Source organism: Podarcis tiliguerta (genome assembly GCF_965153285.1).
Source record: "Podarcis tiliguerta genome assembly, chromosome: 4".
Lineage (NCBI taxonomy): Eukaryota > Metazoa > Chordata > Lepidosauria > Squamata > Lacertidae > Podarcis > Podarcis tiliguerta.
In genome coordinates, this window is record NC_139537.1 from 62,540,530 (window position 1) to 62,568,014 (window position 27,485).

The 27,485-nt window shown below is 42.0% G+C and overlaps 1 protein-coding gene across 3 annotated transcripts in view; it reads left to right on the forward strand.

The window, feature by feature from the left end:
* The window catches only part of MAP3K15 (mitogen-activated protein kinase kinase kinase 15), a 65,021-nt gene continuing 37,536 nt past the window's right edge, over positions 1-27,485 (forward strand). Inside the window, exons 1-5 of one of the 3 annotated variants that reach the window (XM_083439376.1) lie at positions 12-780; positions 9,474-9,613; positions 10,853-10,876; positions 20,605-20,682; positions 25,402-25,595. In XM_083439376.1, coding sequence (XP_083295502.1) covers positions 411-780; positions 9,474-9,613; positions 10,853-10,876; positions 20,605-20,682; positions 25,402-25,595 — 806 coding nt within the window. In that variant the 5' untranslated portion in view covers positions 12-410. Of the gene's footprint in view, positions 781-9,473; positions 9,614-10,852; positions 10,877-20,604; positions 20,683-24,172; positions 24,206-25,401; positions 25,596-27,485 lie in introns of those variants that run through there. The other 2 variants (XM_083439377.1, XM_083439378.1) reach the window with 2 other exon arrangements.

Here is a 27,485-nt window from a genome sequence, read left to right on the forward strand (position 1 = left end):
TCAAGAGCGCCGACGGACACAAGCTGGGCTTTCCCCCGGGGGCGCGGTGCCGCCGCTGGCGGTATCAGTGCGGACAGTGCTATTGGCTGCGGCGCGCCCAAGAGCGCCCCCTGACGGGCAAGCGGCACCTTTAGGAGCCAAGTGACAGGACGAGCACCGAACCGCGCGGCAGGCGCTGCCAGCAACCCTGCGGGGAGCTTTCCGGGCAGCTTTCCTGCCCCCGAGGCGAGCCGCGCTGACGGGAGAAAGGCGTCGCCGGCCTTTTCATCTCTCTTCCCCCACCTCCGGCGCGGCGGCGGCGGCGAAGTTTGTTTTGGCCCGGCGGTATGAGCCTGCCTCCCTCCTTCGCGCCCTAAGGGCGGGGGCCCCCTTCGCCGACTTCTCCGGGCGCAGCCACCCGCTTTCGCCCCATGGAGAACCCGGCGGGCGGCACCACCGTCCCAGCTGCAGCGCCCGCGGAGCAACAGCCCCAGCCGCCGCCTGCAGCGGGAGCGAGCGGAGGGGACTCGTCGGAACAGCCCGGCGGTGCCGAGGCGCTGCCGCCGGGCTCCGAGGTGGTGCCGGAGGGCAACGGGCCGGTGCTTCGGCAGCGCTCGCTGCGGGCGGTGTACGTGCTCAACGACGGCCCCAAGGGCGGCTCGGGGGCGCGGAGCCCCGAAGCCGGCGCGCTGCAGTGCCTGGCGCGAGCTTGCGAGGCCGAAGGAGCGCAGCTCAGCACCGTCAACTTTGGCGAGCTGGACTTCGGCGAGACGGCCGTGCTGGACGCCTTCTACGACGCGGGTGAGTGAGGGCAGCTGGCGGAGAGAAAGGAGGCCGGAGGAGGCGAGAGCGAGGCGCCAGGCTCCCTCAGCAACAGGCGCCCCCCCGAGCAGCCACTAGCCGGTTCCCCGTGAGGCTGGGGGGAGGCGTGTTTTCGCTCAGCAGCTGAGGAGAAGCTGTTTCCTTGGCAGGGCGAGGGGCGCCCAAGCCAAACACCTGCCCTGCTGCCCCGAGGGCACGCGAGGCAGCGGGGACGCTCGGCAGAGCTTTGAAGACTGGAATCGCTGGTTAAAAACAAAACAAAAGCTCTTCCCCCGAGGTGCTGACGCGCCCTCTGATCTGGTTGCGCCCTTTGGCCCTTTATCCCAGGAAGGTTGTCTCAGCGCCAAGAGATCACAGTTTCCCCCATCCTCCGGCAATGCGTGTGGGATTTCTAAGGACCCCTGTGCAATGAACGAGGAGAGAGCTCTTGTGCTTTTAGAAGTTGTGCCGAAAGGCGGGAGGGGTTGATTCCTGCAGGCGCCGCTTTTCTCAACTTTGCAAGAGGACCCGCTACTCCCGATGCTGCACGGCTAGCGTCGAAAGCGCAGGAGCCCGGTCTTCCTTTGCGTGCTGCCACAGGCAGGGGTGCCAACTTGAAAAAAATAGTGGGGGTGGGGGGGGGGCAGGCGAGCCCTGCCCTGCATAATCAATCACGTGACACGGTGCACGCACACTTTTTGAATGGCAATGCTCATCAACTTTTTTGGGGGGGGGGGCTTCAAATATTTTATTGGCGGAGGGGGCAAAGTGAAGACTCGGCCCCTAGGAGTTGGCACCTATGGGCACTGACGACCCCATGTTTCTGTATCAGGTTGTGTGTTCACGCAAATGTTTTAAAAGCTTCTATTTAAATATATTTCCAGCTGTGAAGCCTCCTGCTGTCAGAAAGGCTGTTTGCAATGAAGAGGAGGTTGGCATGCATGCTTAACGCGCTGCTTTCTCCTCGTAAACCGTCTAGGTGCAAGATAAAGTGCATCGTTGCGGTAAACGGATGGGGAGGGAATCTAAGTATCTCCTCACTGTTCCAAATAACACCCCCCCTTCCCCCGCGCAGTTTAGCAGCAGTGAAGAAGGTTGTCGGGGTTTACTTTCAAGTGTAACCTCATGTTGTGGGCAAAATGCGTTATGTACATGCATGGAGGCAATAAGCCTGGTATTCGTACACATCTTCCAAAACAGTGCATATTGCAAACAAGTTACACAGCCAAGTCCTGAAACTAGCAGGGAAGTAGTACAGAATAGGAAGGAAGTGACAGGGAGATTCTCATTTGCTGTCCTTGAGCAATAGGTATTTCAGTCTCAGTTTGTGCAAATAGAATGGTAGTGGCTAAGCAGGGTTATGAGGATATACAGCACGGAAGGAGCCCTGCAAAGAGCTTTGCGCAGCTGAAGAAGCAACATAAACAAAGTTTAATGGAAACCAGAATAATCAGCCATCACATTTCAAAATGTGTAGCACAGGGGCAATTGTAGGGGCCCATGTTCCTCAGTAGGGTCTGCCAAGGTGGGCACCTTGCTTGCCCCCACCCCAGCATGCACCACCACTAGTCCTCCTTGGTGGTAGTGCAGCTGCCAGCCTCCTGCTTATGTGCTTGCGCCCCTCCCCCATTGCTCACAGAAGATGCTCATATGGCTACAGCTGGGGGACCCAACTGGAAATGTGTGTTGGGGGGGATTGGCATGGGGCACCCACAAAGTGCAGCCTGCCCAGGGCCCCCCCAAACTCTAGATCTGTGTCTGGTAAATCCCATTGTGTTCAATGGACTTTCATAGCCAGGTAATATATGTAAAATTTCTGTCTTAAACATGGTTTTTCACAACTTCAGGGATGAGAAACCTGTGGCCCTTCGGACTGTGGCTTTGATAATCCCTGACCAATGGCCCTGTTGACTGGGGCTGATGGGGAATGAGGTCCAACAACATCCAAACAGACACCGGTTGACCATCATTGCTTTCCTGTGTAGTGCACCTTAATGGGACCTCAGAGTTTGGCTTCTTGCAAAACTTACATTGTCCTTAATGAATCAAAAGAGGCTCTCTTGCAAAGAAAGAACACATAGGAGTGGCTGAACTAGTGACCATCCACAAATCTAGCATTCTTTCTCCAGTAATGCCTGTAGAGACCAGGATCAGCCAGATAGCCCTGGAAGCTCGCAAGCAGCCCATGAAGGCCATAGTCATCTCTGTTGTTTGTCCCCAGCATCTTGTGTTGAAAGGTACACATACTGGCTAAGCATGGAGATTTCATTTTGCTTTTATGGATAAATGCCATTGAGAGCTCTCTCTTCCATGAGTGTGTTTAAAGAAGGGATGCTGCGGACAGGGGGAGAAAGTTTGTTCTTGGAATCTTATAAGAAGAATTATGCATTTGTAAAGGCAGTATGAAGATTATCCCTAAATATTCTGTAGAATCCATTTGTTACTATGAGCCAGATCCCTGCCACCTTGTAATAAACCATGGCTTTGCTTACCTCTCTTCTATGGACCTTATTTTCTTTCTTTATTATCTTTTCATTCTGGGATAAGACGAGAGGTTGTGCTCTGTTAGCATACTGAACTAGAAGGCTTTCTAACTAGGCAGATAAAGACGTGGAAGAACAGCTTTTCCCACTTAGCATTTGGATAAAGGACCGGGGGAAAGGAGAGAAGAGAAACTTTCCTCTTACTCAGCTGCCAGTTCCATGGTATTAAAATAAGGTAAAGGACTCCTGGACTGTTAAGTCCATTCAAAGGCTACTATGGGGTGCGGTACTCATCTCGCTTCAGGTCAAGGGAGCCAGAGCCAGTGTTTGTCCAAGAACAGCTTTCCGGGGTATGACTAAACTGCTTCTGTTGCAATGGGACACCATGATGGAAACCAGAGCACATGGAAATGCTGTTTACCTTCCCACTGCAGCTGTAGCTATTTATCTACTTGCACTGGTGTCCTTTCAAACTGCTAGGCTGGCAAAAGCTGGGACAAAGCGACGGGAGCTCACCACCACTGGCAAGCCCAAGAGGCTCAGAGGTTCAGACCACCCGTGTCCCTTACTATTGTATTAGCAGTGATGTTGTGAGTATCTTCAGTTTAGGACTGAGAAAGGAGAGCCCCCCTCCCTATTTTCTCTGCTCCATAGTCCTTTACCTATGCCACTCTCAACAGGGCTGATCCTATTGTCCTACTAACTCATTTGTTCTTTGCAATTGCTCAGCATAGTGATGTTATTCTTTAACAATAAAGGTGAAATGCATTCTGTTCCTTAATCACAGAGACTTTTCTGGGGGGTTTAATCAAAATGCAAACCAACACCAGGTTTTGTTGTTAAGCACAAATGTGTATTATGGGCCAACTTTCTGCCCTGCTTAATACTTAGAAACGCCTTTTTGATAACAGTATCTGCATGCCTGGATGATACAGATAGTTTATTTAAAGCATACCTTAGTTCAGTTGAAAAGTATTTTGTGGGAAATGGATTGGTTTAGAATATGATAATCAGATTTGTTTTTCATATTTAAAGCTACATTGGACTCCAAATTATTATACCTGCCTCTTTCTATAAGCTTTTATTAAAGCCTACACATGTAACTGAAAAATCAGCCCTGTTAATGGGGCTTCACATAACAAACTGCATTTCATTTACTGTTCTTATGTACCGTATTTTTCCATGTATAAGACTAGTTTTTCTCCCTTTAAAAAATGTAAAAAATTAGGGGGCATCTTATACATGGATGCTTCTTATAGACGGAAAAATATGGTAACTAATGCTGCAGACCTATGGACTTTTACCTGGAAGTAAGTCCCATTGGATACAATAGGATTTGCTCTTGAGTAAACATGTGTAAGCTTGTGCTGCCTCTTTGTTTAGAAACCTGAAATGAAAAGGGGGGAAATGAAGTTGGCAAAGCACTATGCAAAATTAATTACTATAGTTGTTTCAGAACATTCATCAAATCTACAGGTGGAAAGTCAATACCTTGCTCAGTTTATTCTGTGGAAAGATGCATCTCTATTATTTTACACACCAAAAAAACACTTTGACCCTGACATTTCAGCTATGAAAGAAATTAAGCCAAAAAAAGCATTACAGAGAGTTTAATTGTTCTCAAGTTCCAGGTCATCTTAACTTTCCTATATTTAAAAAGTATATAAAGTGAAATAACAGACAATGGCTTAAGGTTTTGTTTTGTTTTGTTTTTAATAAGGTGACACTGATTCAAAGAGATAGAAGGGACATACTTTTCTTGTGGTTAAAATATCATTTGCATTAGAATCCAAGTACAGGGGTAAGAGGCAAATGATTTATTCATTTAGCTTTTACATACTATTGCCACTGCCAGTTCCAGTGGTTAAAACCCTGCTTACATATTCATTCTTTGTTTTGCAGAGCATTTAAAGCAGGGCTGGAGGGTCACAACTTCCCTACCCCTGCCTTAAAGCAATTTAAATCACAGTCATGGGAAATTGCTATAAAAATCCAAATTTCTATGAGCTTATCTTTTGCTTCCTCATAACTTTTAATTAAGTGCTGGTTCGTACATGGAAATATTCGAGCATTGTGTTACTAGCACTTCACACACTTTTTATTTATTTATTTAAAAGTTTTTCATTGGCCATATTAATTTATGGGTCTTTACAGATAACAGGTATGGTGACAGATTCCATCAGTGGAGCCTTGGCTACTCCTCACCCATTATGAAGATGGTAGAATTACATATGGTAGAAGTTGAGATAAGGAAGGCTTGAGTTGCAGGGGTAAAAGTGAAGACTGTGAAATGACATAGGGATATTGACACAGGTTTCCCCAACCTTGAATGCCTTATCTGATAGACTACATAATGTTCTTGTGTGATGAGAGGAAAGCCGTTGTTTCATTCCATCCCAGGCTTCCTCAACCTCGGCCCTCCAGATGTTTTGAGACTACAATTCCCATCATCCCTGACCACTGGTCCTGCTAGCTAGGGATCATGGGAGTTGTTGGCCAAAAACATCTGGAGGCCCGAGGTTGAGGAAGCCTGTTCTATCCCTTAGAAAAGCACAGAAGTAGTTTGAGATACATTATATGTATTTGTTGATAAGACATCCTGTATAGAGCCAACGTTTTGGTGTAGCTGTTTTTATTATTGAAAGAGAAAGCTCCTTCAGGCAAATTTCATTTTGGGTTTCAATGTGATATAAGGTAGGTGTCTAAAGGTAAGATTGTAAATTGGCATGTTACCTTTTCATCTTGACAGTGTGGATAAGCTTTTGGTTGTATCTGATTTCATTGTGTAGTTACAACAAATCCAGGAATAAAGATATTACTTTCTTATCTTATGCTTTCCTGTGGGTGGTGGTGGTTGGCCTTCATAGAAAAATAATGTATAGAGCCATATTAAGTTTAGGATGATTAATAGGAATTATAGATCAAAGAATATTTGCAGTAGCAAGGTTGCTATGTAAATCTTGGGTAAATAGTTGATTAAGTTGCAATAGAATTGATATATTATATTGGGGTAATGCTGTTATGCAAGTTGATACATACTGCATGTTTGATTAAGCATATTTTTTTTAATGCATAATATTATGCTTGTTATTCAAACCAGGGACTATGTGATTCATAGTTCAGTCTCTTTCCTACTTTGCTACAACACCTTTTTATTGGTTTGGGGGGAAAGGCATAGCTTATTGGCCCAAGTCATCTTGGGCAGTGTGGGACATTCTCCCAAGGCCAAAGGCCAATTTAAGAGTTAATTGCTGGTAGAAGCCATATTATGGTAGCTGCTTGATCTTTTGTTTTGTAGGGATCGGGAAGAGGCTGTCGGAATTTTTATTTACCGACAGCTTCGAAAAATGGAAAGGAGGGTACTTGATTTGATTTGACAATGTGTATATGTCTATTGCCAAACAAATATTTTTGCTGTAGCACATTTGACCTGAGTAGGTCAAAATACTAAAATAAGAAGATCTGCCACTTGATCACTTCAGGTTCACTCTTCATCCCCCTGAAATTAACTTCAATTGTTTGGAGTAAATAGTAAGACTGATTTTAAAATATGCTGCAATTATGTAGTAATTGAAACAAATTGTCTGAGGAGCAGATGCAATTCATTTGATACCTGAATGTAGAAAATAAGCAGCATTGCTATTTTTAGCAAGTGATGAGTGTTCCAGGAGAATGATGATAGATGGAGTGTTTGGGTACAATTGTAACTCTACACCATAGTCTTGGGATATATTTAGGAAAAGCACTGTTTGATTATGCCTGTTAACTTCATGCAGGCTCAATTCACTTTATATGCCTTTACAGAATCATATGTAAGCTTGGTTCACAGTGTGAGCCAAGTTATAATTTGTTTAAATGAAATGTATTGTGGGAATAAGCAACTTGGGTTTTTATTATAATATTTTGCAGAGAAACCTTCTTAAAACAACAACGAGTGTTAAGGTAATGGATTGCACGCACTTGTTTTGCTCTGATGATAGAAGGTTCTTTGATCCAGCAGAAGCTTCCACGAATGAAAATTGTGCAGGAGGTGATTTCTTCTGATCCCCCCTTTCATCCTACAGTCTCCTGCACCACCTCCCAGGATCCTCCAAGCCTGTAGAGCAGATGGTGACCAGGGGCAAATTGGCAGAAATAACTCCTCACCACTTTTTCCTTCAGAAAAGAATTGCTTCTCTGCTTTCATTGTGTGCTTGGTGTCTTATCCAGTGGAGCTTTATAGGGGATATTTTGCACACTGGTACCTTCTTATAGCTTGTTGTGATTTTATTTGCAAGGATATAAGCAACTTGCATCTATAAGGTTTTAGACACTGCTACTGTAGCTTAGGGAGGCGGGTGGCGCTGTGGGTTAAAGCCTCAGCGCCTAGGGCTTGCCGATCGAAAGGTCGGCGGTTCGAATCCCCGCGGCGGGGTGCGCTCCCGTTGTTCGGTCCCAGCGCCTGCCAACCTAGCAGTTCGAAAGCACTCTCGGGTGCAAGTAGATAAATAGGAACCGCTTACTAGCGGGAAGGTAAACGGCATTTCCGTGTGCGGCTCTGGCTCGCCAGAGCAGCGATGTCACGCTGGCCACGTGACCCAGAAGTGTCCTCGGACAGCGCTGGCCCCTGGCCTCTTTGAGTGAGATGGGCGCACAACCCTAGAGTCTGTCAAGACTGGCCCGTACGGGCAGGCGTACCTTTACCTTTACCTTTACTGTAACAGGTTGGTTTCTGGAGGTTTTCATAGTGTTGTCTGGTCATGTGTTAATGGATGAGTTTCAGTTGATAAGGCTCAAGTATATGGACAAGGTGGTAGACAGTAGCAGGCTGCTACTTGTGTTCTTGCCCAGGAGACTGCCAGCTGGGCCAAGGAGATGATGACTACCTTTCTGAGAGGAAGTGGTGCCAGGTTGCCTGAAAGAGGCATCAGGGAGACCAGTCCTTAAGAGACCTTCCTTAGACTCAGAAGATCTGAATATAGTCCCGTTGCAAATGTCACCTTCCTGGGCAAGGTTCTTATGTGGCTCATAATAGACCAACTACAGGCACTCTTGAATGAGCCAAGCACTTACGGACTGCCTGAAGGTACGTGGCTGGCCACAGTTGGAAACACTATTCTGGCTTATATTAATTCGGTTACTGGGTGAGTTTGTGACACAAATAACATTTTCAGATCACAATACCCATGATGCTATGTCCATTGTTAAATTTTGTTTTCTAAATGGTGGCTGTAACTAGTTAATAAGATCATATATGAACATTCTCGGTTATAATATTCATGATAGAACATATGAAGCCATGTGATACAGATTCAGATCATAGGTCCACCTAGCCCAGTGTTGTCCCAGTTGTCACCAGCTATCCAGGTTCTTAGCCTTGCTTAGCCAGACCTGCTTCTTCATCTTCTCATTTGAGATTCAATTATTAATTCTGGGAACGTTGGCATGCAATGCATGGACTCTGTTATGAGATTGCAGTCCCTCCCATTTATTAGAGATCCATGTAGGTAAATGGTCTTCCCACAGCACCTCATATGAACCAACTATTTGGCTAGAGGGATGGTATTTGTTTCATAAGGAACTGCAAGGTGAAAAATGAACCCTGTTTCAATAAACTATGTATGTGTCATCAGCTGTGCTGCATTGTACAGTGGCCTAATCAATGAACACATTGTGTAAATGCTCTCATCAGGAAAGTGATCTGCTTTCATGGCATTCAGTCTCCAGAGCGTACACAGGCACAAACCCTATGTAGACTTATTTTTTTACAGCTGTCCCCTCCCCCCAATATAAATGAATAAAACACCACACTGACAATCATTTCAGTTACCTTTGACAATTTTTATTTTTGGGTATGGCTCTGATGAAATGTGATGAGATGTAAGTATAAGTCTTTGCCAGTTTGGAGGGATTGGCTATGTGACATTATAGTGTTATGATGCTGGCAAAGTGATCCCTAACAGACTAGGGCAAGTGGTGCCCTCAAAATATTGTGATCTATGGATAGACCCATGAAAACAATGCACTTAAGTTAGTCATGTCCATTAATTTCAGTGGGTCTAGTGTAGGTAGAACTAACATTAGATACCACCCTACAACTTCTGCTTGTAAGTTATGAGGTGGATCAGTTAGGGAAAGAATGCAATTTTGAAAGGAAAAATCTAGCATTTCCAACATGTTAGTTTATTCCTCCACCTCCCCTTCTAGTCTTATCAAATTTTCTTATTACAGATGTTGCGGTAGTGGATATGAGTGATGTCTCCAGACAACCATCCCTATTCTACCACCTTGGAGTTCGTGAAAGTTTTGATATGGCCAATAATGTTATACTCTATCATGACACTGATGCTGATACTTCTCAATCACTGAAGGTACAGTGCCATTTATTATAAATCCCTAATTATGTTGAAGATACGTTTGTTCCTGTCATGGTATGAATAAACAATTTGACTGAAAAGCCCTATTTAATTCAACAGGACTATTACCAAGCATCACAATAAAGTTATAAATGTGTGCATTTATAAACTAAAGTCTTGGATAAAAAGAATGTTCAGGTTAGAAGACTTAAGTTTCTTGTGAATTAATTATCACATAAGACCCACAGAAATAAGTTCCTTCATATATGGCTTGGAAGTAATACTGTTCACTCTAGCTCAAAAACATATAGGAAAATCAGAGAGGTGCTCCTATGGTACCTTCAGATTTAATGTTATACCCAAACAGCCAATCACTAGAACTAAAGCAACAAGGGAAGGTATGGATGCTTACAGATTTGAGTTGCAACTTATTACAAAATGATTGTACTCTGTCATTTGGAACATATGTACTGCTTACATAGTGCTTAAGGTGGGAGCCTTAACTTAGATTTATCATACTTTTGGGTTTACAAGTGAATTTTAAAGAGCCTTAATTCTTCTCTTCTATGGAAGAATTTTTGACCCTAGTATTCCCATGTTTTTGGAAGGGAAAATGACTCACACTTTCCATGGAAATAGACCAATGTTGATTTGATTACAAACAGGATCCTTGTGCTTGCCTTCATCAAGTGGATTGGATAAGCTACACCTGTTAAATTTTGCCTGGTCAACTACTACTACACTCTGCGCTAGTTATTTTACAATGCACATAGGTGCACTGTGTCACTTAAAACAATTCTGTATTGGGCAAAAATTCATTAGTGATATAAAGAGTGCGTGACTGGGAAAGTTTAATTTGTTGAATGTCCGTCTGTCTAAATATTACTCTTATTTCATTTCTGCCTGAATAGTTTACTATTTTTTATTCCTAACAAAGTCAGGATGGTTTGTTTTCTTCATAGGAAATGAACTAGGTATTGAACAGAAGCATTCCAAAATACCAGAGAAAGCGGATGCAAGATGCCCAAGTTACAGATATATTAGAAGATTATTTTTTTTATAAAAAAAATCTGCTTAGGCAATAGAGTTATAGTCCCAAAATGTGTTTCTCAAACACAGCCCAGCCTTATGCTTCCTTTACCCAAAGCATTTCAACCTCCAAAAATAAAATTTCAAGGTATGAGTTTTGCAAACATGGCACAAACATTTATATTTTACACTTTATAAAGTTGCATTTTTCCCATTCTTTTCCAGGACATGGTGTCTCAGAAGAACACAGTAAGTATTTAAGATCCTGTGTTTTAAAACTTACATTGGGAGTACCACAGAAGTGTTTATTTTAAAGGAAATCTGTGTGGAGGAGCTGCATAACTTCAAGTGTGTGTGTGTGTGTGTGTGTGTTTGTGTGTGTGTGTGCCAAGTATGCAGTTGCTCCTACAAATCATGACTTCTATTCTGCACACAGTTTACTTATACCTGCTGCTTTTTAGGCCAGTGGTTTAAACAAGCCTACTTTGCCTTAGGATTGGAAGTCTATTTAATGAAGAGAAGACTAATTTATTCTCATCAGGTTGTACCTAATGCTGTCCCAGTGAGGGTCTGCTGCCACAACAAGACTTCAATTTCCTCTCCACACACCCCTTCCCACCCCAAATATGCTCTGGACAGTTGCCCAGAGAGTGGCCTGGAGAGAAAAAAAGAAGTTCCATTGCATTCAGGGAAGTCCATTCTGCCAGCACAACTGCATTGTTGGATACAGCCCATTGAGAATATATTGTCGAATTAGTTGCGTTTCAGAAAGTGGCTTTCATTTTTTTCATGATTTAAAGTGCCTGAAAATCTAGTGGAAAATCAGTTGTAAGAAATGAGAGAGATTGTTAAGTAGTCCAAATAATCTGTGGGTGTGATTATTCTCCTCCAAGAATACACTTTATAGTACATCTGACATCACCCGCAGCTTGCATGGATGATGCTCAGAGATGCTAGGAGTCCTAATCCAGGTACTTTAGGGCACTAGGATGGGACAAGCTGCTCTGAGCTAATTGTGTTCTTCAAAGTTGGCATGTTTTATCAGACACCCATATTGGTACTTTATTTTGGAAACTGAAATATACTCAGAGTCGCAAAGTGATTTCATGCTCTTTATTCAGCTCATAGTGGTGAGGAGGAATGAATGAATGTCCCCTCAAAGTATCTGCTTTATATACATTATTTACACAATGGGCTGCACATGATTGGCTAATTCCGGAATTCTACTGTAAGCCAATCAGGTTGTGGATTCACTTCTATCTGGAGCATGATTGGGTGGTTCCTGCCAACCAATCATACTGCTGCATTGTTCTAGGACCAATCAGACTGCTGCATTTTGGATCCTATTGTTCTAGGACCAATCAGACTGCTGCAGTTTGGATCCTATTCAACTCAGTACATAACAGAAACCCTAATATATTTTAGATGTTTAGCCCTAAACTGCTGGTTAATGTCCCCTGCTTTTTGTAGCTGTTTTGAGGCTGGGAGCATGAGTTGAAGGTTACAATTGGGAAGTCTCCTCTGCTTGAGTTTTAATCAGAATTGGAAAAGAATTCGGTGGCTTCAAAATCTTGCCTTTCTTTCTGCAGTGTTCCTTGCTGAGCTCCTGAAACTCAATTATGGGTCTGACCCCCTCATGAACTTAGTGCTCACCCAAACTGCCTTCAGGGCTTCAGATCCAGATTAGATATATACTCTGGAACAGCCATGCCTTCAAGGTTTCAGATTCAGACTAGATACACCATGGAAATATGATTCTTTCCCCCATGGAGCCCCAAAACAAATGCAAATGCCTGTTGGTTAGCTATTTGTGTGTTTTGTAAATGTAGAGCATTGCATAGCATTTGACTGATAAAACACTGCAACAGCTTTAAGCTTAATACTGAAAATTTGATGGAGGTTATGACTCATCACCTACAACAAACAGCAAAGGAATAATGTAGATTATATTTCCCCTTTGCTCTTTAAATTATGTTACCTTTTTGACTTTTGAAGATTGATTGGCTTATAAAAATAAACGGAGCCTGTAAATATCATAAAGGCAGAGTAAGGAAAATGAGTCATGTGTGATAGTGAAACAGAGCAACCTTTTAAAAATCTGTCAACAGGCAGACCCCTTTGTTAATATTAAAATGCTACTTTCTCATATTCTTATGGTAAATTCCTCAGCCACCAAGTACTGATAACATAGAGGCTGTACATTTTGTGGAGAGTGCATATAATTATATTCAACAAATATATCACAGTGGTTAACATACTGGAGGCAGTTGAAGGGGACTGATGGTATACAAACTAATACATATAAAATGTTATTGTTACATGTTGCGCTTGTAGGTCTTTATATGATGAGTTGAGCCATGAGTCACGTCACCCACAATATATGTGTGTAGAGGAGGGAGGGGGGAGTCATTCTGGTTCCTGCAATCACACCTAGTTATAAGATTTCAAAATCATTTGTTTGAAACACATCTCTGTTTTGAATGAAGCATTCTGCTCCCACAATTAAATTTCTAATTATTAGAAGTATCACATTTGGGAACGGTAGGGAGCAGAAAACTTCATGAATTTCAAAAACAGAGTTGAAATCTTACAAGTTGGCCTATTTACAGTTTTTGTGGGAAACAGGAAGGCCACACGCATATGTGGAATATGAGGTGCCTGTGACTCAATCAATTCCTGTTTCATAGTTAGTAAATGTAGAAATCAGTATTGCCCCAAAACTACAGTAAAACTGGAGACAACAATATGAGCAGAATCAAGCTGTACCTCCCACGAGTGTCAATGAATAAATTTCCCTTCACGATTGAGGTCTACCCTTCTGCTCTTTTGTAGAATCGTGATGGAATTTTCTTCTAACTCTAGCCAAATATTTCTGCCTTTGTGTTTGTGTCTTGTTCGAGTTGCATATATTTTGTGTGTAACTGTTTGCTTTTATTTTGTTCACTCCTCTTCAGTTTTGCAGCATACTGTTGCTCAAGAGTTATGTGGGTTAACAGATGGCTGGTTCAGGGAACCATGAGTGTTGCCTGGGCACATATTATTTGAAGTAGATAATGAGGCTCAGGTTTCTCACTTCCTGCTCTAACGGGGCCAGTGACAGGGGCTGGCATCACTGGGCACTTACCAAGGCTTATGCTTAAATAAGAAGACCCACTGTCATTCCCAGTAACCCCCAGGGCCAGCTGATTCTCCTCAGTGTTTCTGCTGCTTCACTTGCCTGCTTCAAGCAAGCATACAGTGAGAGAAGGAGAACGTTGCTTTGCCCTTTCTGTCTGGGAGGTGGGAGGTAGTGTGGATTGGAACTAGAGTGGGGAGCAAGCAAATGGGCAGGAGTATTAATGGTGAGCCCCACCCCAAAAAAACACCTACCACAGAGACAAAGTAACTGCACCCCTGTTACGTATATCAGTTGACTGGGGTTGACAGTCTTGAGTTACCTCACAGGGTTATTGTGAGAATAAAGTTGAAGTATATTGTCCTAGTAAGAAGGCTAGTAAGAAGGGTAGGATAAAATAGAAGAACATGATAGACATAACTGATCCCTAGAAAAGGACAGATTGGCATAAGGCTCAATGGAGCATCCTTGCCCTTTATCCCATTTGCATGTGACCATATCACACTGTCAATTTGACATAGTGAGAAGTCTGCGCATGTTTGTTCACTCTCTTCTAGATGCAATTTTTCACACAGTGTTGCCAGCCTGCAAGTTGCTCCAGGCTTGAGGGATTTATAGGCTGGAATACTGGAAAGAAACTGCTGGCTTAGAGGAGTGTAAGAAAGCGCATACAAAAATTTCAGTCTGTGGCTGTACTATGAATTCTGAGAACTGTAGTTTACCCATCACGGCGCTACAGTGAGCAAACTGCAGTTCTCATATTTTGGGGGGTCTCTACGCAGTTCTGCATGTGTGCTGAGGACTGGCCAGGCAGGAGAAGGGGTTCAATTTAAATCGTTTCCCCCTCTTTCGTGTGAAACAAATATCAAGCGACTTTGCCCAATGGCTGCGATACTTAACACTGACAATTAATGTGGTCAAAACACTTGCTTTGTGATTTTTATCTGGGCAAGTCAGAAAGCCACCTTTAGCCTGTTTACTCACGTACCATGAATGGAAGCAGTCGTGTAATTTCCAGTTATGCAGGTAGAACTCAGCATGTGTCAGGTTTCTGTGAGGTACTACTTGGATGTTTGTTTCCAGAAGGTGATGCTTGGGGAGTGCTCTTTGGGCCCATGGAACCTTCAGTGTGAATGGGCTGGACCATTGTCTTGTCTCAATGGACTTGATGAGAGCCAATAAACTGAAACTCAACCCAGATAAGACTGAGGCTCTGGATGGATGGGAGGTTGCTTGCTCTTGGTGGGGTAATGCTCCCTCTGAAGGAGCTGGAATACAGGTACTCCTGGATCCATTGCTGTCTCTTAAGGCTCAGGTGGCCTCCATGGCACAGAATGCCTTCCATCAGCTCTGGCTGGTGGCCCAGGTTTGCCCTTATCTGGACAGGGATAGTCTTAACTACTGTTGTCTATGCTCTAGGTTAGATTACTGCATTATGTTATTTGTTGGGCTGCTTCTGAAGATGGCTTGGAAACTTTAGCTGGTGAAGAATTCAGCTGTCGGGTCACTCACTGGGATAAGACAGCTTGAGCCTATCATGCCAATCTGACCTGATTGTACTGACTGCAAGTTAGTTTTGGGGCTTAATTCAAAGTGCTGGTTTTGACCTATAAAGCCTTAAACAGCTGAGGACCGCAATACCTCAATGCCCACCCATATGACCCGGACCCTGCAATCATCTTCTGAGGCCCTTTTTTTGTGCTCCTTCCATTAGAAGTCTAGGATGGCAGCACAAGAACAGGCCTTTTCTGCAGCGGCTCCCCACTTGTGGAATGCCCTCCTAATGGAGGCTCGCCTGGCACCTGCATTACATATATTTCAGCATCAGGCAAAAACTTTCATCTTCTCGCAGGTCTTTGGCTAATTAAACAATCTATGGCTTAAAAGTTTTTTGGGGGGTGGGATGGTTATTGTTTGTTATTATGGTACAGTGGTACCTTGGGTTACATACACTTCAGGTTACATACTCTTCAGGTTACAGACTCCACTAACCCAGAAATAGTACCTCGGGTTAAGAACTTTGCTTCAGGATGAGAACAGAAATCGCGTGGCAGCGGTGCGGCAGTAGCGGGAGGCCCCATTAGCTAAAGTAGTGCTTCAGATTAAGAACAGTTTCAGGTTAAGTACAGACCTCCGGAACGAATTAAGTACTTAACCCGAGGTACCACTGTATGTATTTTTGTAGTGTTATGAGTTTGTGGGCTTCCTGGACTCCCCTTCTAATTCCTAGGTGCCAGACACTGGATTTGGCATGTTAAAATGCAAGCCAGGACCCAGCTTGGTAATGCACTGCTAAAGATAAACCATTAGCAGGGAACAAAGACAGGGAGATGGGCTATCAGCAGAGCAAACACACTCTGTCAGCCAGCAAATGTGTGGAGCCCCTCCCCCCCAACTGTGCTCTGTGTTAGTTTGCAGAGATAAAGGCCAGTGGTAGTAGAAGGTTTAAGATTATAGTTTCACCTGATGTGAGCCAGAGAAAAAGAGGTGTCCGTGTGCAAGCAGAGAGAGCTGGAGAGATGGGATCAGGGCACAATGTGGGCTGAAAGTTTGAATCCTAGGTGGCGGCCTTGGGAGAAACAGGACCCTTTTGATGTGTATTGCTTTGAACCCCTCCATCGCAGGCTCAGGTTGTATATATGTATAAAAAACCAAACACCATAAAGACACCACAGTCTCTACTGTGCCTCATTTCCAAAGGAAACACGAACCCTGGGTAAATGCTTGGACCCCTGGAATCTGGCAGCACTCAAAGGTCAGGGTGGCATGGAACAGTATATATTTTTGTGGTTTTGAATTGTAAACCACCCTGTAATGCTTGGATGAAGGGTGGTACAGTATAGAATTTTAATGAACAGCAACAACAATGCAAATTCATAGAATTGCCCAAGTGTGTGAAACTTACAAGCATGTGCAACCTTTGCATTGCATTGAGTTGAGTGAGCTTATGACTTAACTTTGTGTTAGAAAGTCAACACAGAACTATGCCTTACCGCAACGAGCAAGACAGGAGTTTGGTTCAGGACCATTCTAAACCTAATACAGTCGTACCTTGGAAGTCGAATGGAATCTGTTCCGGAAGTCCGTTCGAAAACCAAATCGCGGCTTCTGATAGGCTGCAGGAAGCTCCAAAAGAACGTTCACAAACCAGAACAATCACTTCCGGGTTTGCGGCGTTCAGGAGCCAAAATGTACGAGTTCCAGGGCGTTCAACAGCCAAAATGTGACTGTACAGGAGATTTCTGTGAATTATTTTTTTTTAGTCCAGTTGAGCATGATTTTAAGCTACTAGGTATCCCCCAATTGTTGGGTGGGGTGCTTGCTCTTAGTCTTCTTTTAAAAATGGGAAATGTTTTCTTCTTCTTATCTAATCTCTGATAACAATTTGACCAGTCCCACCCCCCACCAGAATGTTTAAATCAGGACTAATATTTTCAATGAAGGAGGAAATGATTTGAAAATGAAGCTGGGAACATTTGTGTCAGCAGTAGAATGCATCTGCTGGGACATGGCCTTTGAGCTTAGTTGAGTAGTTTTGTAGGTGCTCTGATTAATAAGGCTCTGGCACCAATTTAAGCCTTACACAAGTGGGAAGACTTGGGATTTCTAAAACACACACAACACCCTGGGATTTGTCAATTTCTGTTGTTCTAGCAGTAAAATATTATGAGATACAAATGAAAAGAGATGTTATCCTCCTTGACTTTACAAAGCAAACAATTAATATTTTGTGTTGCTAATTTACTGCCCCTCTGAGAGTCTTAAATCATGAATTATGAGTTGCTTCTAACATCCGGGAGCTGGGTTCCCAAAACAGAACTGGCCTTGCATGTAACTAAAGGTCACCATTTTTCATGCCCCTGTATGTGCCCAAAGCTCCTGGGAGAGTTGACCTCTGACTGCCATTTGCAACCACTGATGGTGTATACACAACTCTGCAGAGCCTGTCAAAGCACTTATCTGTGAAATAAATTGCAAATAACTCAGCCTAGTGGAACAGTTTCTTCTTTCTCAGAGTGTTACCATGGTGCAGTCATGGTTTTAGAAACAGATTGTGCTCCTTGATTTCTGAGGGGTCAGCATTGTTGTAGAAATATGTAAAATGTATGTCTGTTTTTTATGACAGGTTGCATTATACTTCCTAACTTCTCATGACTTCCTTTTGCATAGATTGGTCAGACTACCGTATGAAAAGAGAAGCTTGCACTAGTGCTTATTAGGAGTAGATATGGATAAGTTGCCCAAAACCTTAAAATCCAAAAATAAAATAAAAGCCTGCCATGTTTTGTTAGAGCAAATGTGACAAGAAACAGAAACCCCAACTAAGAGACAACAGGTTGTTGCAATTTTCCTAAACTAATAAGGAATTCAGGAAATTACTCTTTGACTTTGTGTCAGTTCTGTATTTGAACTGGATAGAAAGTTGGTGTTTTTGTTATGTTGTCTGCTTGTAGCAACATAAATGGAAAACACTCTTCTCTAAGGTCTGTTTCCCTGAATGTTTTGAGTGTCCCGTTAACCCAACAGCACAACTACAGTCAAATCAATGATCTGTGAAGCAAATACTGTATAACATATAATACAGAGTTCAGGTACATGGTCAGTTTATTGGTGTAGAGGTTATACTAACATGAGATAGCATAAAAGGCATAGAGTTGATTTATAATAGTGCTGTTTCAATATGACACATGGCACTCACTCTGATACTCCTTTTAGAAGAGTTAAGAAACGCTGGAAGCTTGTACATTTCAGTTGGCTTTTATTGCCAATGTTTACTTTTTCGATAAGGTGCATAAAATATTAAATGTTTTTATTTATAAGACAAGATTGCTAACATGCCTCTAGCTTTCATATCACACCCAGTGGCGATGATGAGTACATACGGATCAAGAGAAGCGTAGTTATCTCTAGGCAAAAGTAGGTTTCCAAGAAAGATATGGCATGTTTGCCTCAGTTAAAAAAACATTACTTAGAAATTTCAGAATACTTCATTCGTAGGACTGAGGCCCCTATGCACATACTAACATATGCATTATTCATTATGCTGTTTCATTAGTAATTATAAGAAGACGGTACCGTAAATGATAAATTTACCGTAAATGATAAATGATAAATTGTACAGTACTGACTATCTTTGTCCAGTTAATAAGCCTTTTTAGGAACTGCCCGTGCATCCATGCCAGATAAATCACAAGCTGTCAATTTTCTGAGGAATGTACAGATTCAAGACGCTTCCTCCTTCTTGCCGAAGGGGGCTCTTTACATAAACGTATACCAAATATATTTTTTGCTTTTTTCTTCAGGTCATAATTAACATATGTAATATGTTTATGAGATAGTATAATTGTGCTTATGTTACTCAGTTTAGTTCCACTGCTCTTTCTATGATCATTCATCGGGTGGTAAAAAATGTGTGCTAGTTTCTGCAAAATATGGCAGGAAGAACAACATCCAAATTTCCTTTTGGCCTAATCAAAATACTTTTTACTGTTTTCAGAAGTATTAATGAGAGGCAGCAACTTGGTTTGGTAGTGCGTGTGACTATATGAATCTCCTTCTAATATTATTTAGGGTGGGGAACATGTGACCTTCCAGGTCCTACGGGACCACAACTCCCATTATTGTCCACCAATGGCCATTCCAGCTGGGATTGATGGGAGTCCAATAACATCTGCATAGCCAGAGATCCCCCACTCCTGCTTTAGAGACAGGAGTCCTCTTTATAAGTTTTGGAAAACGTGGCACTTCTTCAGAAAGCGTGCGGCCTTGTAGAACTCAAGATTCAAATAATCTTTGGAGCATGAACTTTATAGTAGCAGCAGCAGTTGCATTTATTATGTGACCATAAATCATAACATGTAAAACACATGTGTTTAAGGTGTCATGATCTCTGAAATATGCAAGACTTCACATATGGGAATAAATAGAAACAGTATTGTTTAGAAGCCCCATATATAGAAACTTCTATATACTACACCTATATACAGTGATACCTTGGGTTACATACGCTTCAGGTTACAGACTCCGCTAACCCAGAAATAGTACCTCGGGTTAAGAACTTTGCTTCAGGATGAGAACAGAAATCGTGCAACGGCAGCGCAGCGGCAGAGGGAGGCCCCATTAGCTAAAGTGGTGCTTCAGGTTAAGAACAGTTTCCGGTTAAGAACGGACCTCCAGAACGAATTAAATTCTTAACCTGAGGTACCACTGTACTGCAATTCTACTTTCCTAGGCTTTGTATAATGCTATGTTTTAATTTTTTAAAATGTCTGTGTTAAGGAAGAGTCTGGATTATTTGGTAAATTTATGAGAGATGGCGTCTGCTGACTATTGATTGTGACGTGTTCAGATTAGTGTACTGTAACTCACATGTTTAAACACATGCCTTGTTTGCACCATGGTTTAAGGGTGATGTGAACATGCTTGAATGAGCCTGAACAAAGCCTTTCACTCTCATATGTACCCCCTGTTTTTCTCCTGCCATGTAGACAGGAATTCTCCAACTTCTCCAGCAGTTAGCTATATTCCCACAGAACCTTGGGTTGTCACGTCATACCAAAAAAAAGGGAAAAAATGAATGGTCATTTAAAATGATCTCTGGTTAATTAATGAAAGAAGCTGATACAACATTGGTATGGTTTCATCTGTGGGTTTGTAGCAAGTTGATCTACATCTCTGCAGTTCCACTGTAAGTTGCATAAACTCTTAAAAGAACAATGCTGTACTTGATGCATGTGTGTCATATTTTGCTGTTCCCCTCTTTTTAATATATTTTTTTTCTATTCTGTGTGTCTTTTCTTTAAAATATGCATACTCCTATGATCTCCATTTTTGCATAATGTCCCATTACAATTTGGAGTAGGCTGCAGTTGCCAACCGCAAAGCTTTTCTTCAAGTACAACTACCTCCAGAATACCACAGTGGTGGTATGATGGGCAAAGTATGTATCATTCTATTATTTCCCTGAATGTTCTGTAAGTGTGGCTGTGCTCTATACTGCTTTTTCTGTTATGCTTTTGAAAGCATTCTTGCCCTGATATTTTACAACGACATTGAGGGCCCTTCCAGATGTATATTCTATTGCACATGCATGACTTCCTATGCTTGTGAATCTGTCTGTATGGTCACGTACAATCCTGCTTTCATTACTCTTTGTGCCTGCAAAAGGTTTTGGGTGGTCAAACAGCTTCACTTCCAGTCAGTGCGTATCCGGTAGTTTTATGGGTGAAATCCCATAACATTTTATACCACAATGTTGTGGTTTATTTTTGTCCTGCTTTGGTTGCACTTTAGTTCCTCTGGATAGCAATAATGTAGTTAGCATTGGGAAACCATCACAGAACAAACTAAAGCAGAATAAGTCCTCCACTAATGCAGTGTTGTTATGTCAAGGGCATGTTGCAGAATATATCCGCAATCAAACACCCCTCTGGAGGGCCCCTTGGTTATCTTTTTGATTTCAAAATAGTTTGTTGTTTAGTCAGTATTATTTAGTTTACATCTCTGCTCCTCTCTGCTTTCTTACATTAAGCTCCTAGCATGAGAGCCTCTGCTACATGACTCCTTCCCACACTGCGTGAGAAGCCAAGGGCCAAACTTCCTCCCCATTCTGATATTGTCCCATCTTCCCCACATGACATGGGGGAGAGCTACCACCCAGGATACACAGTGGTAACTGCAGTGCCTCCCCGCTATCAGTGTGTTGTCATATTCTTGTTTAAATAGAAAATACTAATAACATGCACAATTCTAAACTATAACTTCATTGCAGATTGGCTATTTAGGTGATATTTTTTTACCTAGTATCAAGCATGTCCTACTCCTTAATGTTACTGATTTAAATTGAAATCCTGAGCATGCTCCCACAGGCAATGCATTTAATAACTTTAAAGTCATTTTAACAAATGGTGTTTGCCCATGCTTTGCAGTTATTTCTAATGAATGGTTCCTGCCTTGTCTTTGCTGTGCAGTTATGTTTTTCCTTTATTACACTTTATGTTAATACAGTGGGTAGAACATTTGAATTACAGTGTACCGCATTGTAGCTGAACGAGCTACCTTTAGTTTTCCTTCTTGGGAGAACATATTTTCTCGCATCCACATCCTACTTTTTTCAATGGAAAAGTGACCCTTTGTGCTTGAAGAAAATTCTTGTATATTTACTGCAATGGAAAAAATACATGAAAGCTTTACATTTTGTTTCCTTTACTTAGCACAAGTTAGGCTTAAGACCGGGGTATTTATATGACTGCATTCTCTTGCTTGAACCTGTCCAGCAATTAAGATGGACCTCAAAGGCCTTCTTCCATGTTGTCCCACCAACTTCAGTAAGACTGGTGGTGACCAGAGATTGGACCTTCTCAGTTGTAGCTCCCTGTTGATGGAGCCCTCTTCTCAGTGAGGCTCACCTGGTGCCATCTATTTTCTTTTCAGCCTTGGGTAAAATTTCATTTCCCTGTGCTTTTCAATATTACCTCTTAGTGCTGTTTCTAAGCTTCTGATGGACTTTTGGTTATAGTGCTGCTTTTTTTGTGATTATTGTCAGATGCTTCTTCTCTTACCAGGAAGCTTGGGTTAGTGGAGGGACCTGGGCAGGGACATTCCTGCCCAGCTTGTAGCCACATGTTCACCAACTAAGAAGAGTCAGCCTCAAAGTTAGCTGGCAGTCCAGAGAGGGAGTTGAGGGGGCAAGAGAGAGCTCAGGGGCAGAAGAGGATACAAGTGAGTGCTTTGTGAAAAAAGAGTTTATTCAACAGGAAAAAGCTATAGCCAGTATTAATATACTTATCAATAGGGGTATACAACTAAGTAGATTAACTGTAATTGTTTGAGATAGCCTTGTGCCAGTTTTAGTTCTTAATGTTTTATAACAGAAGCAAGAGAAACTGAGCAAAAGATAAACCAATCAATGAACTAGGGACATTGAAGCATGAAGAGTTAATGAGTTTTCCAATTCTTTTGCAAAAAGCACTATGACCCATTTTCCTCTGAGCAAAACTACCAAATTACCTAATGTGTAGTGTTTGCTCCCTGTGGTTGATGTGTGTTAATTATTTATCCAGTCTCCTTATATTATAGAGGTAAGGGAACCCTTAATGAAATTCATGACTCACTCTAGTGTTACCATGATCAGGCCCTCGTTTTAAAAGCCTTAAACCCTGCCTGCTGAACCCACTAAGACCCTCGAACTCAGGACACAAGGGAGAAACGTGCTAAGAGGAAGGCACACTTGGCAAATTCACACCGTGATCAACTCCCGCCCGGAAACCAATGTCCCCACTATGGAAGGACGTGTGGATCCAGAATTGGCCTCCACAGTCACTTACAGACTCATTGTTAAAACCGTGTTTATGGAAGACAATCTTACTCGGCTACGAGTGATCGCTAAAGAAGAATCTGAACATCGAAATAATGGTTGTGTTTGAGCACACCTGGTCCCCCAAAGCCCACACGATGCCCTTATTCAATCCATGTAAATCACAACTGCTTGTGTCCTGAAAATTGTTGGAAGCAATGAGCTGGCAAAAACTTTTCCACATAGGAATTGTTTTTTTTTTAAATAAAAGCACCCCTTCATGTACTTCACATTTAGCACTGAATTGTGATGGTAATACGGAATGCTTATGCGCAGATGTGTCCTACTTTTCACTCTTTGGGCTCTATTCACAGGTTTTTAGCATACTCATCATTATAACTGTCATTCATTTCCAGTTTCTTCACTCAGATATTGTATAAGAATGAAAAATAGCTTCCCCTCAATCTCTTCTCTCTCTCTCTCTCTCTCTCTCTCTCTCACACACACACACACACACACACAGTTTTGATGGCATCCTAATGCTCCCTGAAGTTGCAGAATAATATAACTCTGCAAGTTGTAGTTGGTAGGTGTGTTAGAACTGAACAGACATGATCAGTGCATTGTAAGGCATGATTCTAATGGGACTGTAATGCATTGGCCAGCAGGTTGGGGATTTAGTGCTTAAATGTCAGTGTTTCAAAGGATCCCTGTGTTGAACACAAACACATCTCCCTGCTCATCAAGGAGGGGGGAAACCCTTCTCACTGTGCCATGCTAGCTTACATTTGAATGCTCCCACACATAAATAATGTAACATCCCATCTGACAGTTATAACATTCCATTACGAAATGCATGTGGAATCAGAACATGGCTATTGACCCTCAGAAACAGAGGTGTCTGTTATTCTAAATATTCTGCGGTTCTTGGTTAGGTTAGCATTTGGTTTCTTCTTTCTCAGATCATGTTTCCATTTGTAAGGGACCCTGAGGATAATCTAATCCAACCCCCAGCAATGCAGCAATATGCAGCTGTTCCTTACGGGGATTGAACCTTCCACCTTGGTGTTATCAGCACCATGTTCTAACCAGCCGAGTTATCCAGCTGATTTAGTACTTGGCCAAAGCTGAGCACACTGAATGGATCCCAATGCACCTTCCCTCCATGGTACCTGAAATTAAAGACATGGGAACCCTCTTCCATTTGGTTGCCATAGTAGCACAAAAACAAAAACCCACAGACATTCTACTCTTCTGCTCAACTACCATAAGCTACCATGTTTCTAGTTATAAGGTAGTATCCAGTTAACTTTTACTCAGAGTACACCGATAACAATTAATGCACCTAACCTTGTCACATTCATTAATTTCAGAGGATCCACTATGAGTGAAAGTTAGTTGAATAACACCCATACCATTAATTATCCAGAAACTTTATTACTAATTATTTGTGTATCGCTAAATTGCCAAAGTGGCTTCTAAATCATTTGTAAGAATAAAACCAACTGCAAAACACTTAATAATTAAACTACACAGTAAAACAATTCCATCAGTACATTAAAATAAACATATGCAATTAGAATGTGTGATGAGGCCATTAAAATAGCAGAAAACAATTCAAACAGGTTTAGGTCAAGAGATTGGGGGAATGGTTGTCTAAGTAGGTGTGTCTTCAAAAGTAATTACTGTATTTTATAAGACTCGCTTTTTCCCTCCTAAAAAGTAAGGGGAAATGTGTGTGCGTCTTATGGAGTGAATACAGGCTGCGCAGCTATCCCAGAAGCCAGAACAGCAAGAGGGATCGCTGCGCAGTGATCCCTCTTGCTGTTCTGGCTTCTGAGATTCAGAATATTTTTTTATTGTTTTCCTCCTCCAAAAACTAGGTGCGTCTTTGTTCTGGTGCGTCTTGTAGAGCGAAAAATATGGTAGACATTTCCTTACCTCATTTTTAAAAGCTATTTTAAATTGTTTAGCTTTACAGAAAAAGTCTTGTGTTTTTATTTCATGATAAATGCTAAATTTTTTACTCACGTCTGGGGTGGGAGAAAACCTGTGGCCCTCCAGACTCTTCTCGGTCTCAGCCAGCATGATTGATGGTCAAGGAAGATGGGAACTGTGTTCCAGCAGCATTTGAAGGGTCACAGCTTCCCGATTCCTGACTTATATGATACCTGCTATGGGTGGCTGTGAATATTGTGCTTTAATTTCAAACTGAGCATTTGAACTTTGCAAGGGGTGCAGGTGTTTCTGCTTATGTTGTTGCCTGTTGAATGCTCCTTGTTTCCTAAAGGGATGAACATAAAGAACACTTTAGAGTATCAGTCTTACTTTGTCCTAATAGTTTGACACTTTGTCGTCCTTTAGGCTTCAAGTGGCAATTACTACTTCATTCCGTACATTGTCACGCCATGTGCGGATTATTTTTGCTGTGAAAGTGATGCCCAGCGGAGAGCCTCTGAGTACATGCAGCCCAACTGGGACACCATCCTGGGGCCTCTGTGCGCTCCATTGATGGACAGGTTTATCAGCCTTCTCAAGGACATTCATGTCACATCATGGTAATTTTTACACCCTTTCCTCTTTTAGCTGTAGTAGCTTCCAGGCTTGTTGGGTATAGTATATAAAGAGCAGCAAGTAGCTCTCTCAGTACCCTGGTGAATGGGTTGATGGGTGGGTCATACTTATTGATATAATGTAATTTAGTGTAAAATGAGTGTTTGTTATTAAAACCTAGCAAAAGTTCTTTTGCATTTCTTGAATGTGTGGTCTCCCCAGCACGCCTTCTGCAACACATCTAATCTGCAAAATAACCAACACGTATATCTCCCCTGCCTGAGGGGCTGAGTCTTAATTTGAGCTAAACTGTATCTCTCTCATGCAGATAGGCATAATAACTTGTGGTTATTTTCCAATATACTAACAGTACATAGAAGCAGAGCTGTCAGGCCAGCCCTTGGGAGAAGAAGGGAGTAAAAATAAATGTAGTATAGATTTCAAAGCTCCTGGTTGAAATTAGATGCTTTTAGACTAGTATCCTTCAAAGTGTCTGATGTTTGTTAGTCCCACAGGACTATAACTAAAGTCTTACTATAGCAGCTAATCTTTAACGTATCTTAACAGTCATCAGCAGGAGTCATTTTGCTTTTGAGTAGTAAATGTTATTTACAAAACTCATCGCTAGTAACAGTTAACAATGTGCTGATGGGTAAAAGCTAGCTTGCTAATTAGAGTGATGTCGGAAGACCAGATGAAAGAGAAAGGGAATTACAAGTTACATTGCTTGGTAGATGAACTAAGTTGTGATCGTTTCTATAGTGGCAGAGTTCAAGGGTGGGGAACTGGTTCCAGCTAAGGGGGCCAGATCCAGAACCCATGCTGACTACTTTGACAGGTAGGTACAGCTGTCCACTTGTCAGTCACATCAGTATTATATTAGGTGTTTCAACTTCAAAAGAAAGAATCAGAGCCCTCTCGTAAGCGTGCTCTTGATTCTTCCTTTGCAGGCACAAGTACATTAAATTATGCTTCTGTATTACAGTAGGTCACAACATTAAATCAAGTTAAATTCACTTAATGCTGTGTGTGCATCAGACCTCATTTGTTGTTCTGTTAGGCTACTTCACATATGATTAAGGTGTGTTTGATTTTATATCAATTTCATATTCTATATTTAGTGATCAGTGCTGGGGTTCTGAAAAGTTTCGCTTTTCATTTGAAATGGATCCACTCCTTAAGTAGCAAATGATATCAGTTATGTAATTCTTCCCCAAATGATCTATTATTATTTATTAAGTTTGTTACTGACTGTTCACCATCAGATCCCAGGTCTGGTTACGACAATTTAAAATTCAATATTAAAAACAGTCAGAACAAAATTCAAGAATCTGCAAGACCTTACAAAAATCTTTAGGATCCTAGGAATAAAATGGTTACATCCCATTTTATTCCGCTCTGTCACAAGAGACTAGGGCCCTGCGGGACCTGACATCTTTCCGCAGAGCCTGCAAGACAGAGTTGTTCCACCAGGCCTTTGGTCAGGTCCCAGCCTGACTCCCTCCTCTGGCAACCTGCACAGAATTTTGCTCAACGGTTGCCATTAATTTGACTTTAATTAATTTTTATAATGGAATGTTTTTAGAATGTTTGCTTATTTGATTGTTTGATTATTTAATTGTTGTTAGCCGCCCTGAGCCCGGCTTCGGCTGGGGAGGGCGGGATATAAATAAAATTTATTATTATTATTATTATTATTATTATTATTATTATTATTATTCAGCGTGGTTTAGACATACCTGATTTATTTCTAATTTAACATTCTTGAGCCAAACTGATTTTTCAGAAAACAAGATTATAGATTCAACTTTGGTTTGTAAGGTACATTTAATCTTGGCCAGGATCCAGAAGATAACATAAGCCTCCTACCTTTCTATAGGGTGAACTACTTTTGA